This window comes from Balaenoptera ricei, chromosome 13 (genome assembly GCF_028023285.1).
Source record: "Balaenoptera ricei isolate mBalRic1 chromosome 13, mBalRic1.hap2, whole genome shotgun sequence".
In the NCBI taxonomy this organism is placed as follows: Eukaryota; Metazoa; Chordata; class Mammalia; order Artiodactyla; family Balaenopteridae; genus Balaenoptera; species Balaenoptera ricei.
Window position 1 is genome coordinate 44216604 of NC_082651.1, and position 17612 is coordinate 44234215.

The 17612-nt window shown below is 38.0% G+C and overlaps 1 protein-coding gene across 3 annotated transcripts in view; it reads right to left on the reverse strand.

The window, feature by feature from the left end:
• Positions 1–17612, reverse strand: part of APLF (aprataxin and PNKP like factor) — a 100456-nt gene that overhangs the window by 37732 nt on the left and 45112 nt on the right. For all 3 annotated transcript variants that reach the window (XM_059942547.1, XM_059942549.1, XM_059942548.1), the window contains exon 6: positions 11898–12082. In XM_059942547.1, the coding sequence (XP_059798530.1) occupies positions 11898–12082 (185 nt within the window). The remainder of the gene's footprint in view (positions 1–11897; positions 12083–17612) is intronic.

Consider the following 17612-nt stretch of genomic DNA (forward strand, 5'->3'; position numbering starts at 1 on the left):
ATTTCTCACAAATCCTAAAGGCTGATCTGGATTATATAAAGTTCCCTAGAGGTTCTACTTTGTTGCAATATGTGGATGATTTGCTTCTTTGCTCTCCTTCTCAATCTTCCTCACAGGAAGACAGTATTCACTTGCCAAAATTTTTAGCCTGAAATGGACATAAGGTCGTCAAAGAAAAATTGCAGTTTGCCCAAACCCAGGTTTGATATTTAGGGCATCTGATATCAGAACAAAAGCTACATGTAGACCCAGATACACTTCATGATGTCCTAAGTTTTCCCAAACTCCAAACTAAGCACCAACTGCAAAGTTTTCTCAGGATAGTTGGTTACTGCCAAAATTGAATTCCAAATTTCTCTCTTATGGCCAAACCTCTGTATGCTTTATTAAACAATAACAACCATGACTCAAACTTATGGGAAGAACCAAACAACATAGCCTGTAAGGCCTTAAAGTTGAGTCTGATGAACCTGCCTGCCCTTGAGAATCCCAATGATCAAATTTCCTCTTTTCTTTTTTGTATATAAAAAGGAAGAGAATGCCCTTGGGGTACTCACCTAAAACCACGGGGTCCACCATCAACCCACATTGCATTATAGCCAGTAACTGGACCCTGTGGCATAGGGATACCCTGCTTGCCTTAAAGCCATTATGGCCACTGCCCTTTGGGTTAAGGCCACCAAGAAAACTGTGGGATCCCCTCTAACCATTTTTGTACTTCATGCAGTAGAAGCCCTCCTGAATTCTCATCACCCTCAATATTTCTCAGCCAGCTGCCTCACCTCCTATGAAGTAAGTCCTTTTGTTAACTGCTCCTCGCATAACTCTTTTATGCTATAATAACCTTAACCCTGCTACTCTTCCCCCCCTCTGTCACGGAAGAAGTCCCTCTTGACTGCTTAACACTGACTGATCACCTCCTGACTCCTCATGATGATTTACAGGAAAGATCTCTCAGTAACACTGACTTCTCATGATTCACTGATGTTCTTATTTAAAAAGTAACAATGGCAAATATTATGCTGGGTATGCTTTGCAACTCCTTTTTTTTTTTTTTTAAATATTACTTTATTTATTTATTTATTTATTTTATTTTATTTTTAAAACATCTTTATTGAAGTATAATTGCCTTACAATGGTGTGTTAGCTTCTGCTTTATAACAAAGTTAATCAGATATACATATACAATATGTTCCCATATCTCTTCCCTCTTGCAACTCCCTCCCTCCCCCCCTCCCCATCCCACCCCTCTAGGTGGTCACAAAGCACCGAGCTGATCTCCCTGTGCTATGCGGCTGCTTCCCACTAGCTATCTATTTTACATTTGGTAGTGTATATATGTCCATGACACTCTCTCACCCTGTCACATCTCACCCCACCCCCTCCCCATATCCTCAAGTCCATTCTCTAGTAGGTCTGTGTCTTTATTCCCGTCTTGCCACTAGGTTCTTCATGGCCTTTTTTTTTTTTCTTCCCTTAGATTCCGTATATATATGTTAGCATACTGTATTTGTTTTTCTCTTTCTGACTTACTTCACTCTGTATGACAGACTCTAACTCCATCCACCTCATTACAAATACCTCCATTTCATTTCTTTTTATGGCTGAGTAATATTCCATTGTATATATGTGCCACATCTTCTTTATCCATTCATCTGTCGATGGACATTTAGGTTGCTTCCATGTCCTGGCTATTGTAAATAGAGCTGCAATGAACATTTTGGTACATGACTCTTTTTGAACTATGGTTTTCTCAGGGTATATGCCCAGTAGTGGGATTGCTGGATCGTATGGTAGTTCTATTTGTAGATTTTTAAGGAACCTCCATACTGTTCTCCATAGTGGCTGTATCAATTTACATTCCCACCAACAGTGCAAGAGAGTTCCCTTTCCTCCACACCCTCTCCAGCATTTATTGTTTCTAGATTTTTTGATGATGGCCATTCTGACTGGTGTGAGATGATATCTCATTGTAGTTTTGATTTGCATTTCTCTAATGATTAATGATGTTGGGCATTCTTTCATGTGTCTGTAGGCCATCTGTATATCTTCTTTGGAGAAATGTCTATTTAGGTCTTCTGCCCATTTTTGGATTGGGTTGTTCGTTTTTTTGTTATTGAGCTGCATGAGCTGCTTGTAAATCTTGGAGATTAATCCTTTGTCAGTTGCTTCATTTGCAAATATTTTCTCCCATTCTGATGGTTGTCTTTTGGTCTTGTTTATGGTTTCCTTTGCTGTGCAAAAGCTTTTAAGTTTCATTAGGTCCCATTTGTTTATTTGTGTTCTTATTTCCACTTCTCTGGGAGCTGGGTCAAAAAGAATCTTGCTGTGATGTATGTCATAGAGTGTTCTGCCTATGTTTTCCTCTAAGAGTTTGATAGTGTCTGGTCTTACACTTAGGTCTTTAATCCATTTGGAGTTTATTTTTGTGCATGGTGTCAGGGAGTGTTCTAATTTCATACTTTTACATGTATCTGTCCAATTTTCCCAGCACCACTTATTGAAGAGGCTGTCTTTTCTCCACTGTATATGCTTGCCTCCTTTATCAAAGATAAGGTGACCATATGTGCGTGGGTTTATCTCTGGGCTTTCTATCCTGTTCCATTGATCTATATTTCTGTTTTTGTGCCAGTACCAAACTGTCTTGATTACTGTAGCTTTGTAATATAGTCTGAAGTCAGGGAGCCTGATTCCCCCAGCTCCATTTTTCGTTCTCAAGATTGCTTTGGCTATTCGGGGTCTTTTGTGTCTCCATACAAATTGTGAAATTTTTTGTTCTAGTTCTGTGAAAAATGCCAGTGGTAGTTTGATAGGGATTGCATTGAATCTGTAGATTGCTTTGGGTAGTAGAGTCATTTTCACAATGTTGATTCTTCCAATCCAGGAACATGGTATATCTTTCCATCTATTTGTATCATCTTTAATTTCTTTCATCAGTGTCTTATAATTTTCTGCATACAGGTCTTTTGTCTCCTTAGGTAGGTTTATTCCTAGATATTTTATTCTTTTTGTTGCAATGGTAAACGGGAGTGTTTTCTTAATTTCACTGTCAGATTTTTGTCATTAGTGTATAGAAATGCAAGAGATTTCTGTGCATTAATTTTGTATCCTGCTACTTTACCAAATTCATTGATTAGCTCTAGGAGTTTTCTGGTAGCATCTTTAGGATTCTTTATGTATAGTATCATGTCATCTGCAAACAGTGACAGCTTTACTTCTTCTTTTCCGATTTGGATTCCTTTTATTTCTTTGTCTTCTCTGATTGCTGTGGCTAACACTTCCAAAACTATGTTGAATAATAGTGGTGAGAGTGGGCAACCTTGTCTTGTTCCTGATCTTAGTGGAAATGGTTTCAGTTTTTCACCATTGAGGACAATGTTGGCTGTGGGTTTGTCATATATGGCCTTTATTATGTTGAGGAAAGTTCCCTCTATGCCTGCTTTCTGCAGGGCTTTTATCATAAATGGGTGTTGAATTTTGTCGAAAGCTTTCTCTGCATCTATTGAGATGATCATATAGTTTTTCTCCTTCAATTTGTTAATATGGTGTATCACATTGATTGATTTACGTATATTGAAGAATCCTTGCATTCCTGGGATAAACCCCACTTGATCATGGTGTATGATCCTTTTAATGTGCTGTTGGATTCTGTTTGCGAGTATTTTGTTGAGGATTTTTGCATCTATGTTCATCAGTGATATCGGCCTGTAGTTTTCTTTCTTTGTGACATCTTTGTCTGGTTTTGGTATCAGGGTGATGGTGGCCTCGTAGAATGAGTTTGGGAGTGTTCCTCCCTCTGCAATATTTTGGAAGAGTTTGAGAAGGATAGGTGTTAGCTCTTCTCTAAATGTTTGATAGAATTCACCTGTGAAGCCATCTGGTCCTGGGCTTTTGTTTGTTGGAAGGTTTTTAATCACAGTTTCAATTTCAGTGCTTGTGATTGGTCTGTTCATATTTTCTATTTCTTCCTGGTTCAGTCTCGGCAGTTTGTGCATTTCTAAGAATCTGTCCATTTCTTCCAGGTTGTCCATTTTATTGGCGTAGAGTTGCTTGTAGTAATCTCTCATGATCTTTTGTATTTCTGCAGTGTCAGTGGTTACTTCTCCTTTTTCATTTCTAATTCTATTGATTTGAGTCTTCTCCCTTTTTCTCTTGATGAGTCTGGCTAATGGTTTATCAATTTTGTTTATCTTCTCAAAGAACCAGCTTTTAGTTTTATTGATTTTTGCTATTGTTTCTTTCATTTCTTTTTCATTTATTTCTGACCTGATCTTTATGATTTCTTTCCTTCTGCTAGCTTTGGGGTTTTTTTGTTCTTCTTTCTCTAATTGCTTTAGGTGCAAGGTTAGGTTGTTTATTCGAGATGTTTCCTGTTTCTTGAGGTAGGCTTGTATTGCTATAAACTTCCCTCGTAGCACTGCTTTTGCTGCGTCCCATAGGTTTTGGGTCATCGTATCTCCATTGTCATTTGTTTCTAGGTATTTTTTGATTTCCCCTTTGATTTCTTCAGTGATCACTTCATTATTAAGTAGTGTATTGTGTAGCCTCCATGTGTTTGTATTTTTTACACATCTTTTCCTGTAATTGATATCTAGTCTCATAGCGTTGTGGTCGGAAAAGATACTTGATACGATTTCAATTTTCTTAAATTTACCAAGGCTTGATTTGTGACCCAAGATATGATCTATCCTGGAGAATGTTCCATGCGCACTTGAGAAAAATGTGTATTCTGTTGTTTTTGGGTGGAATGTCCTATAAATATCAATTAAGTCCATCTTGTTTAATGTATCATTTAAAGCTTGTGTTTCCTTATTTATTTTCATTTTGGATGATCTGTCCATTGGTGAAAGTGGGGTGTTAAAGTCCCCTACTATGATTGTGTTGCTGTCGATTTCCCCTTTTATGGCTGTTAGTATTTGCCTTATGTATTGAGGTGCTCCTATGTTGGGTGCATAAATATTTACAATTGTTATACCTTCCTCTTGGATCGATCCCTTGATCATTATATAGTGTCCTTCTTTGTATCTTATAATATTCTTTATTGTAAAGTCTATTTTGTCTGATATGAGAATTGCTACTCCAGCTTTCTTTTGATTTCCATTTGCATGGAATATCTTTTTCCATCCCCTCACTTTCAGTCTGTATGTGTCTCTAGGTCTGAAGTGGGTCTCTTGTAGACAGCATATATATGGGTCTTGTTTTTGTATCCATTCAGCCAGTCTGTGTCTTTTGGTGGGAGCATTTAATCCATTTACATTCAAGGTAATTATCGATATGTATGTTCCTATTCCCATTTTCTTAAATGTTTTGGGTTTGTTATTGTAGGTGTTTTCCTTCTCTTGTGTTTCTTGCCTAGAGAAGCTCCTTTAGCATTTGTTGTAAAGCTGGTTTGGTGGTGCTGAACTCTCTCAGCTTTTGCTTGTCTGTAAAGGTTTCAATTTCTCCATCACATCTGAATGAGATCCTTGCTGGGTAGAGTAATCTTGGTTGTAGGTTTTTCTCCTTCATCACTTTAAGTATATCCTGCCACTCCCTTCTGGCTTGCAGAGTTTCTGCTGAAAGATCAGATGTTAACCTTATGGGGATTCCCTTGTGTGTTATTTGTTGTTTTTCCCTTGCTGCTTTTAATATGTTTTCTTTATATTTAATTTTTGACAGTTTGATTAATATGTGTCTTGGCGTGTTTCTCCTTGGGTTTATCCTGTATGGGACTCTCTGTGCTTCCAGGACTTGATTAACTATTTCCTTTCCCATATTAGGGAAGTTTTCAACTATAATCTCTTCAAATATTTTCTCAGTCCCTTTCTTTTTCTCTTCTTCTTCTGGGACCCCTATAATTCGAATGTTGGTGCGTTTAATGTTGTCCCAGAGGTCTCTGAGACTGTCCTCAGTTCTTTTCATTCTTTTTTCTTTATCCTGCTCTGCAGTAGTTATTTCCACCATTTTATCTTCCAGGTCACTTATCCTTTCTTCTGCCTCAGTTATTCTGCTATTGATCCCATCTAGAGTATTTTTAATTTCATTTATTGTGTTTTTCATCGTTGCTTGGTTCCTCTTTAGTTCTTCTACGTCCTTGTTAAATGTTTCTTGCATTTTGTCTATTCTATTTCCAAGATTTTGGATCATCCTTACTATCATTATTCTGAATTCTTTTTCAGGTAGACTACCTATTTCCTCTTCATTTGTTAGGTCTGGTGTGTTTTGACCCTGCTCCTTCATCTGCTGTGTGTTTTTCTGTCGTCTCATTTTGCTTATCTTACTGTGTTTGGGGTCTCCTTTTCACAGGCTGCAGGTTCGTAGTTCCCGTTGTTTTTGGTATCTGTCCCCAGTGGGTAAGTTTGGTTCAGTGGGTTGTGTAGGCTTCCTGGTGGAGGGGACTAGTGCCTGTGTTCTGGTGGATTAGGTTGAATCTTGTCTTTCTGGTGGGCACGTCCACGTCTGGTGGTGTGTTTTGGGGTGTCTGTGGCCTTATGATTTTAGGCAGCCTCCCTGCTAATGGATGGGGCTGTGTTCCTGTCTTGCTAGTTGTTTGGCATAGGGTGTCCAGCACTGTAGCTTGCTGGTCGTTGAGTGAAGCTGGGTCTTGATGTTGAGATGGAGATCTCTGAGAGATTTTTGCCATTTGGTATTACGTGGAGCTGGTAGGTCTCTTGTGGACCAGTGTCCTGAAGTTGGCTCTCCCACCTCAGAGGCACAGCCCTGATACCTGGCTGGAGCACCAAGAGCCTTTCATCCACACAGCTCAGAATATAAGGGAGAAAAAAATAGAAAGAAAAAAAGAGGATAAAATAAAATAAAATAAAGCTATTATAATAAAAAATAAGAAAAAAAGTATTAAGAGTAAATGTATTCAGAAAAAATTTTTTTTTAATTTAAAAAAAATAGATTTATTAATTTTTTATAGCAAAAAATAAGAAAAAAATTTTTAAGAAAAAAATTTATTAAAAAAAAATTTTAATTTTTTTAAAAAAATATGAAAAAACTTATTAAAAAATTTTTTAATTTCTAAAAATAGAAAATACGGAAAAAATTATTAAGAAAACATATATTAGGAAAAAAAAATTTTTTTTAAGTAAAAAAAAAAAAAAAATGGACGGACCTAACCCTAGGACTGATGGTGAAAGCAAAGCTATACAGACAAAATCTCACCCAGAAGCATACACATATACACTCACCAAAAAAGGAAAAGGGGAAATTAATATATCCTGCTCCTAAAGTCCACCTTTTGAATTTGGAATGATTCGTTGTCTATTCAGGTATTCAACAGATGCAGGCACATCAAGTTGTTTGTGGAGCTTTAATCCGCTGCTTCTGAGGCTGCTGGGGGAGATTTCCCTTTCTCTTCTTTGTTCGTACAGCTCCCAGCGTTCAGCTTTGGATTTGGACCCGCCTCTGCATGTACGTCGCCTGAGGGCGTCCGTTCCCCGCCCAGACAGAACGGGGTTAAAGGAGCAGCTGCTTCGGGGGCTCTGACTCACTCAGGCCGGGGGAGGGAGCGGTACGGAGGAGGCGGGGCGAGCCTGCGGCGTCAGAGGCGTCGTGACGTTGCAGCAGCCTGAGGTGCGCCGTGTGTTCTCCCAGGGAAGTTGTCCCCGGATCACGGGAGCCTGGCAGTGGCGAGCTGCACCGGCTCCTGGGAGGGGCAGTGTGGAGAGTGACCTGTGCTCGCACACAGGCTTCTTGGTGGCAGCAGCAGCAGCCTTAGCGTTTCCTACCAGTCTCTGGGGTCCGCGCTGATGGCCGCGGCTCGCGCCCGTCTCTGGGGTCCGCACTGTTAGCCGCGGCTCACGCCTGCCTCTGGAGTTCGTCTAGGCGGCGCTCTGAATGCCCTCTCCTTGCGCGCCGCGAAACAAAGAGGCAAGAAAAAGTCTCTTGCCTCTTCGGCAGCTGCAGACTTTTTCCCGGACTCCCTCCCGGCTAGCACCAAAGCCCGAGCCTCAGCTCCCAGCCCCCGCCCGCCCCGGCGGGTGAGCAGACAAGCCTCTCGGGCTGGTGAGTGCTGGTTGGCGCCGAGCCTCTGTGCGGGAGTCTCTCCGCTTTGCCCTCCGCACCCCTGTGGCTGCGCTCTCCTCCGCGGCTCCGAAGCTTCCCCCCTCTGCCACCCACAGTCTCTGCCCACAAAGGGGCTTCCTAGTGCCTGGAAACCTTTCCTCCTTCACGGCTCCCTCCCACTGGCGCAGGTCCCGTCCCTATTCTTTTGTCTCTGTTATTTCTTTTTTCTTTTACCCTACCCAAGTACGTGGGGATTTTCTTGCCTTTTGGGAGGTCTGACGTCTTCTGCCAGCGTTCAGTGGGTGTTCTGTAGGAGCAGTTCCACGTGTAGATGTATTTCTACTGTATCTGTGGGAAGGAAGGTGATCTCCGTGTCTTACTCTTCCGCCATCTTGCCCCTACTCCCTATTTATTTATTTATTTTTATTTTATGGCTGTGTTGGGTCTTCGTTTCTGTGCGAGGGCTTTCTCTAGTTGCAGCAAGTGGGGGCCACTCTTCATCGCGGTGCGCGGGCCTCTCACTATTGCGGCCTCTCTTGTTGCGGAGCACAGGCTCCAGACGCGCAGGCTCAGTAGTTGTGGCTCACGGGCCTAGTTGCTCCGCGGCATGTGGGATCTTCCCCGACCAGGGCTCGAACCCGTGTCCCCTGCATTGGCAGGCAGATTCTCAACCACTGCGCCATCAGGGAAGCCCCTGCAACTCCTTTTGATGTTGCTGAGGCAGCATCTTTACCAATGGCTACTTTGGCCCAACAGGCTGAATTATACACTCTCAAATGGGCTTCTACTTTAGCTAAGGGCAAAACTGCCAATATTTATACTGATGGTACACACTTTAAGAGTAGCTCATGATTTTGGAATACTGTGGAAGCAATGTGGCTTCCTTACTTCCAGCGGAAATAAAATTTTAAATGGCTCTTATGTTCAGGAATGCAATATTTTTATCTGCCACTTTAGCTATTACTAATATTCCGGGGCATTCTAAACTTTACTCTCTGGAAGCTAAGGGAAATCACTTTGCTGACATTTCTGCAGGGAATGCTGCCCTGAAAGGGGCTAACCGCATTCTGTTGGTCCAAAGGAACATTCCCCCAAATGATAACTTAGAAAAACTGGCTAAAGAAGCCCAACAACTGGCCTCAGAAAAGGAAAAACAAGATTAGAAATTCAAAAATTGTTGGTCTGATAAAAAGAGAAAGCTCTGGTTTAGACTAACTAACAACCCAGTCCTACTGGAGACTCTAAAATCCCCACTCATCACCCCTGTACAAGCATTAAACCATTGGTCTACTGACAAAATGATAGCATTCATGAATCAATATTGATGGGGAAACACTGACAAATCCACCAAAAGTATCTACCTCACTTGTCCCACTTGTCTGAAATACAACCCAGAGAAGTCTGTTTGTACTGCTCCTAAACAATTTAAACTGTCCAATGGGCCACTCAAGGTCTGACAACTTGCTCTGGCTCATGGATATAAATATGTTTTAGTAATGGTCTATGTGTTTTCACATACAGACAGGCCTCCCTTGCAGACAGGCTACCACTTCTTCTGTGGTTAAGGTCCTTTTAGAAAAGATTATCCCTACCTGGGGAATTCCTCTCAAATTTCATGGTGATCAAGGAACACATTTTACTGATCAGGCACTGCAACAAGTCTGCTATTTAGCCAGTTTTACAACACTTTCACTGTGCTTACCACTCTGAATTCTCGTTTAGGTGAATGCACTAATGGCATTATTATGACTCAATTGGCAAAATTTGTAAAGGTCCTCCAGATACCTCGCCACTGGTCCTTCTAAATCTCAGATCCACCTCTTCTGGAACTCATAAAGCTCTCACCCTTTAAGACAGCCACAGGATGCTCAATGCACTTGGCTCTTGCTTCTTTTGACTCACAACTGATAAAAGGAGAGATACTCCAATATTGCAAAGGCCTAACTGCTTCTATTAGAAATAACCATGTTTTGGTAGAGCAATCTTTTCATAGTGTACTTGTGGGAGATGATGACCTTAAACATCACCTGGCAACCTGGATACTTCGTCTATTGGAAAAAAACACCTCCAGAAGAACTCTCTTCAACCTCACTGGAAAGGCCCCTATCAGGTACTGCTAACCAGCCCTTGTGCCACCAAACTCCAAGGAGTGGACTCTTGGATTCATGTGACACACCTAAAAACTGCACCGAACCCTGACTGGCCCTGCACATCATCTGATGACCTGAAGGTAAAGATTTCCCATAATTGAAGCCGCATCTGATGAGACGGCTTTCCCAAGATATCCAGACCAGGCCTGTTGGAAGCTTGTCTGCCAAACCTTTGATGATGACATAACACTTCAGATGCTCTCCAATCTCTATGATCTTGATAACATAGAGACTTTAGATTAAAAGTGCCTGAAAGTTCTTCCTCCTACCTCTCCTTGATACTTGAATGTGACTTCAATAGGTTTCCAACCTGTACTTTCTCTCCAATGTGAGACACCACACCCAGCAAAGGCCCCTCCTCGCATTAAGGGACAAAAAGCCACTGAAACCAGAAAACCTGATACTTGATCAGTAGTGCTTCAGAGAAAGATCTTGATCAAAAGGGGGAAAATGTAAAAAATTAATAAACAGAAACCTCAATTAAATAGAGTTGGGAGACCAGAAGGCAGAGCTCTCATGCCCTGTGATGACAGCAGAGCACAACATGAAAAAGAAAGACTCCTCTTCCTTCCTGGCGAGGACTCAGCCAATGAAAAACCATGGATTCTGTTTACTATAGCCCTCCCAACTTCCTTTTCCCCTCTCTAAAAGCATTCTCCTTCCCTTGCTGTGCAGGAACTTGCACGTGGCTCATCCATGGCTGCAGACCCCAAACTGCATTGATGATCTTAATAAGTCTTTATAGCCAATATATGAGTCAGAATACATTTTGTTTTCATTTATTAAACTTGACTCCATAAGTAAGCAAAGGAGTTGAGCCCTTAGTGATTATACCCCACTTCTCTAGCTTGAGGAAAGGATCTTCCAGTGAGGAGCAGGATCTTCTCTAATGGGAGAGGAGGCAAGAGTGAGGGGAGAACTATAAAAGGTCTGACTCTCTGGGATAGCTGCTGGAATTTCCATCAATCCAGTGCATGCTATTCTAAAACCAGTCCTACTCCTATGGCTCTCAATGAGACTAAATAGATGGGGACCCACAAAGCTTAGCCACAGGTCTACAAGGATCATGAAAACTGTCATCTAAAGCCACCCTACTCCTGAAAGGAAGAATACCTGATCTTTTTGTCCTAGGGCCATCTCTCTCTTTTTTTCCCCTTCTCTCTCTCTTTTTAAATTCATCCAATAAATAGGCCTTATTTTCTTAGAGTATCCAGTACCAAAGAATGCTTCAGTCAGCCAAACCATTCTAGTGACTTAGCAAAAACTGAAAGAGGAAAGAAAAGATTTATAAATACTGCAAGTTAGTCCAGAAGTAATCCTGCAACAGGCTGTTAAGAACTACCCATTTGTTGTTCCTCTCTTCATACTTATCAAGAAAAAGGTAGTTACAGGCAGTCTGAGAATGACCAATAGAAGAAACCAGATTTTCAAAATGGAGGTACCAAATTATGACCAAAGCCAAGTGTTCTCCATCTTTTTTTCAGTCTGAAAATTTCTAAATTAAGTAGCTTTGTTTTCTACATTGCAAGTGCTATATTAAAGATTAGTTTCAGTAAGCCAAAAACCAAAAACAAACAAAAGAAAAACTGGGGCTAGTTTTTATCTTGATAAACTCAATATAAAAAGCATTTTTGAAAAAAAAAAAAAAAAAAACATTTTTGGTTTTTCCTTGATATATACAGCATATGATTATTCCTAACTAGAACACCTGATGAAGAAAATAAACAATCAAATTATGAATTTTTAAAAAATCACCTTGGATGAAATGATAGACTCTTCCTGGTCAGCATTTTTGCACTTTTTTCCTGTGTCTTGCTCTGCTGATATACTTTCTGTACTTCCTGATGAAATTAATCGCTTTCTTCCCTGCTGTGTGATGCTTACTTGGGTTTTGTCTTTGCAGATTCCTTCTTTTCCACTTTCCTGGATTACATTATTATCTTAATCACACACAAGTACATAAACACAAAGAAAAAGAAGAAGAAAATTATCTCCTGTACCTTCAAATGTCAATAATCCATACCAAAAAAAAAAAGACAGAAGGAAAGAAAAAAGAAAAAGGATAAAAGAGCAAGTACATTTAAAGTTGCCTCTATCATCCACAGTGAGGAATACAACTTAAGTTACCTTAAATACAGATTAAGTACCTAAAATAACTGAAAAGGAAGAGCAACCTCTACAAACTTCACTGCTAAAGAAAACAAGTCTCAATAACAATGGACATTGCATTGCCATAATACTTATTCAAGGTTCAATGTAGTGGGGAAACTTAAATCAGCATCATATTTTGTTAACAAATTCATGAATTGTCTAATCAGAAAAGAAAAAAGATCTACTTATTTTAAGAGGAAAATCTTCATGGTTAGTTGTCTTTCTCCTCTACTTCATGAGGGCAGAGACTTTCTGTGCCTTGTTCACTGTTCCCCATTTTGTGTCTCTAGTATCTAGACCTATGCCTATCACAAAATTGATACTCAGTGAATATGTTTGAGTAATTGAATTGTTAGCATAAACAGAAATTGTCCAAAGATCCTTTGAGAGACTGGATACAGGTATGTAAGGCAATCTGTAGTCACTATTTTAATGTTCTAAAGCAAAGTTTAGCAAACTTCTGTAAATAGCCAGAGAATAAATATTTTAAGCACTGTGAGCCATATAATATTTGTCACAACTACCCAACTCTGCCTTGTAGTGTGAAACCAGCCATAGACAATACATACATGGATGAGTATGGCTATGTTCCAATAAAACTTTCTTTACAGAAACAGGCAGTGGGCTGAATTTGGCTCATGGGCTGTAGTTTGCTCAGAGCTGTTCTAAAGGATATTCAAATGCTCTGAAATAACACACCCTCATTAAATTCAGAAAAGAAATACTAATAGAATACTGGCCATATTATTGAACAGGAAAATCACTGAACCAACATAAAAGTAATGTATTTATCAAAGGAAACTTATGAAAAAACTATCTAATAACTAAACTCAGCTTCAATTATTTAAATCTTTGTTTTGAATCTAAATTAGGGAACATTTCACATCATTTTAGAAACTGGCAGAAATGGGACTAAATAGAACTGACTATACAGTCTGGTGAAGCAAATGACCAAATATTACAACAGTTATGAATTAGTGAAACCAAGGGAAATAATCAACTATGATACTGTTTACTATGCTAGGAACTAAAAAACTGTATATTAAATAAGGCACAGCTTTTCCACAAATGACAGTTCACCACATTCCCAAGTGTCACAGATGTATATAAAATTCTAAAATTAAATATATATTTTTTTTAAATATTCAATTCTTTAAAATTCCAAATGATATACTACAAATATTCCTTCTAGGGACCAGAGCTCATTTTTTTTTTTGCATAGGAAGAAGTCATTTTGATATTGTTAAAATGCTCTTCACAAAGCGTATATAAAATATATAAGTTAACTGGCTCATAACAATCTTTATATCTGGCATATAAAATATTTTTCTAAATCCAGGATAGGTATACTTAAATGTTAGAAATATAAAAGAAATTAGCTATTGAACAAATCAGTTTATTTTAAACAATTACTAACTGCATTTACTTACATGAGCAGTTACCCTAATACTATATGAATGCTAGCTCAACTATATGCACATATGTCATTAAAATCACAACCATCCAATTTTATCCTCCAAAGAAACCACTCCTAACAGTTATAGTAACAATTTGATGCGTATCCTTCTCAACTTTTTCCTAAGTATAAGCAAATATATTTACAAATACATAATAAATATATACAGGGCTAAAAGTATACACGCTATTATTTCTCTGGGATAAATACCTAGAATTGGAATTTCTGGACCAAAATGTGTTACACACTTAAAGATTTAAGAGATACTGGCAAATATCTCTATTTAATGTCTCTAAATAACTTTAAAAGGCTATACCAACTTATACTTCCACCAACCATGTCTGCTGATACCCATTTTGGTCAGTACTGAATATTATCAATTGCTTAGATTTTGATGAGCTTAATAAACAGAAACTGGTATCTGGTTGTTTTAATTTACATTTCCCTATCTGATAGTAGTCATATATTTATTGGCTGTTTGTATTTATTCTTCTGTAGTACAGCATATAAAATGCCCAAAATTTCTACCAAGTTCTTTCTTTTGTGTTACTAAGTAGACAATTATTAAAAACCTTCTATCTATTTTATAACTGTGACAGATAATATCTCCCAGTATATTTTTTGTCAGTCTGCTATTTGCCTCTGACTTTGTTTACAGTGTCTTTTGCATTAAAATGTTTTTTTTACCTTTAATCTAAATAGATCTGCCAAATTTTCCCTTATGGTTCCAGGCTCCCCACCATCTTAATAAAGTCTCCCAGAAGTAATAAAAAATATTTCCCCATATTTTCTTCAAATGCCTTAATAGTTTCAATTTTTAGATTGGTTATTAATTCAATAGAAATTTATTTATGAATATGGCATGAGCAGTGAGTGCTCTATTATTATTTCTTCCAAATGGAAAGCTAATTCTCCCAACATCGTATTTAATAATGATGCATCCTTTCCCCATCAATTTGAACTGATAATTTCTTACATATTAAATGTGTGTTATTCTAATCTGCTTTGGGGTGTTTCATTCTTTTTTACTGGTCTAACTTAGCTATTCCTATGCCAGAACTATCAACTACTAAAAGTAGGCACCAGCCCAGACTGTGATAAAGGAAAGTCCTATAAAGAAATGGATATTTCTGTTATTCAAACTGTCCTTGAGCATATATAAAAAACCTCCTAATGCACTTTATACAATGCTGACATAGCTCTAATGTCAAAATCTGACATGGATGGCACAAATGGAGAAAAATACTAACCACACTTATGAATATAGATACAAACGTCCTAAACTAAATATCAGCAAATCTAGCACAGCATAAAAATAATAAGTCACCACAATAAAATTAACTTATTCCAGGAACACAAGCATGGTACAGCATTAGGAAATCTACCAACATCATTAATTACATTATCATATGAAAATGCAGGACTGTTTCTATACCAAAAATTTTTTTCAAAGAATTCAACAGTTATTCCTGAAGGAGTCAGTCAATCACCCTAAACATGATGAGTATCAGAATCAAATACCAATCATATTAAATGCTGAAATACTAACAGAATTACCGTTAAAATAAGGAATACAGATGCCAATTTTATCCATTTTTATTTAAAATTTATAGGATCTAACTTATGAAATAAGAAATGTTTTTAAAAGCAGTAAATAGATCAGAAGAGCCAAAATTTTCATAATTCTGTAGATATGACTATACAGCTAGAAAATCCAAGAGGCTAAAAAACGATTAGAATTAATTAGATCATTTAACAAGGATGCTTAAAATAAAGTAAATGTAAAGAATAACTAGAGCTTTAAGTAAACTGAACCATAATCAAATTAAACAATGTCAGTTAAATATTTATAATCTGCATTGAGTTGTCATACAGAAAATATTCAGAGTACAAAATTAAGTGTAAACTAAATGGTTTGGGGACTGCTTACTACTTCAACCTTTATCAGCATGTGCCACTTTTCATAACTCCATGTTGGAGGGTTAGAAGATGGGGAAAGAAGAATACTAAAGGGTAGCATGATAACCAGTGAAAATATAAAAGCTCCCTTTTCAATCTAGCAAGAGTGTCATACCCTAGGAGTTCTAACTTGTCCTGGGGTCTAGAAGGCTGAGGAAGCAAATGGAAGCAGAGAGGGGAGGCTCTGATACCCTTTGCCCAAATATTTATATTCACTTACCAATCACTAAGGGACATGGAAAAATTTTAGCCCAGGCCTGAGAAACTCATGATAACATCTAAGGGCTAGTACCTGGGGACCCAGAAAAGTAAATAAATTAGAAGTATACTGGCTGAAAAACAGAAAGGATAGCCTGATCACAGCAAACATCCATGTACATATAAGAATTAAACTAACAGTTAAACTGAGAAAAGATCCAGGAGAGAATGCAAGGGCATATTAATAAAATAAAAAGCAAAAACAAAACAAAACAAAACCCCCAAAGCATACAGAGGGTAAATTTAGGTGGCCATGCAGATATAGTGATATGGTTCAGAGCATGGGCTTTAGAGTCAGACAGAACTAGGTCTCAATTATAGCTCTGGCATTTATTATGATCTTAGATAAGTTAGTTAACAACAATTAACATTATTACTTGTCCTGTAATTAATGTCACAGATGGTTCCAAAATATCAAGATGGTTTCAGACAGTCTAAATAAAGATCAATGAACACAATAGAGTACTAAAGCTGCAAAAGACGTAAGAAAGCGTCCTACATTTAAATGAGCCTAAAATGCATCTTGCAAATTGATTTTTCAAAATCATTAGCATTGGTCTATTGACCTGGATGATATATTACTTAAACAAACAGAACAATAACAATAATAAAAACTACACAGCAGAAAAAGTCAAACTATTCCAACCTTTAATTAGCTGGATTCAAGTACTAAACTGTCCTTTACTTCTAAATCTTTCTGTCTTTAAAGGAGTTAAGTAACCTAACTTTGTTTCTGTAGGTATTCCCCCAAAGTCTGAATTTATAAGACATGCCTGAATGCATAGACTTTTTTATCTTATTTTGAAGCTTTAGCATTTTAAGTATATTATGTGCTATATAATATTCCTGTCCAAATCAATGTCAAATTACTCTCATTTGTATTTTCAAGGTGAGGTGCCCAAAAAAGTGCTTCTTATTTTATATGGTGCATTTATCAAGTGAAAATTAATGGATATTTGCTTCAAATTTATAATTTGAAGCAAATATATTTTAGACGATTATAAGTCATGTAATAATGGTAGTACAGAAGCAGATACAGTACAAAATAACTCTGAAAGAAAAGAACTTGTTTGCAAGGAGGCAGTTCACACTGGTCCAATTTTTGGTCAAATAATATTCTTTCTATATCAGAGAAAAGGTTCTACTGAGGGAAAGTGCTGCCCCCTCTCCACTACCATCCCCATTCCCTTCCTGCAAACTGAGAAGAACCACACTTAATGAGAAATGTTACTGATAAAAATATATTATACATGTAATGATGGGGGGTGGGGGATTGAAAGACACTGTCCTGGAATAAAACACTTAGCACGAAATCTTAGATTTAAATATGAAAATTCTCTAGATTAAATCACATCTCCCTCACCACATGATATATAAGCTATTTCTGCCACAAGATCACTCTGATCCTACTACAATCTAAATTAGCATTAAATAAGGAATATTCTGTATACAACATATTTGATCAAAAACTTTAGAAGACTTCTATGACCATTATGCTGAACACGAGAAACAGTAAGAGTCGGAACATTCAACTAACATATATTGTGCTGTTAATTGTGCTGTCAATTGTGCTGTTAATTTATAAAAGACAATGCTCAAGGTAAAAAGGCAGATTGACTGAACTGATCAGCCCAAACAAAACCATT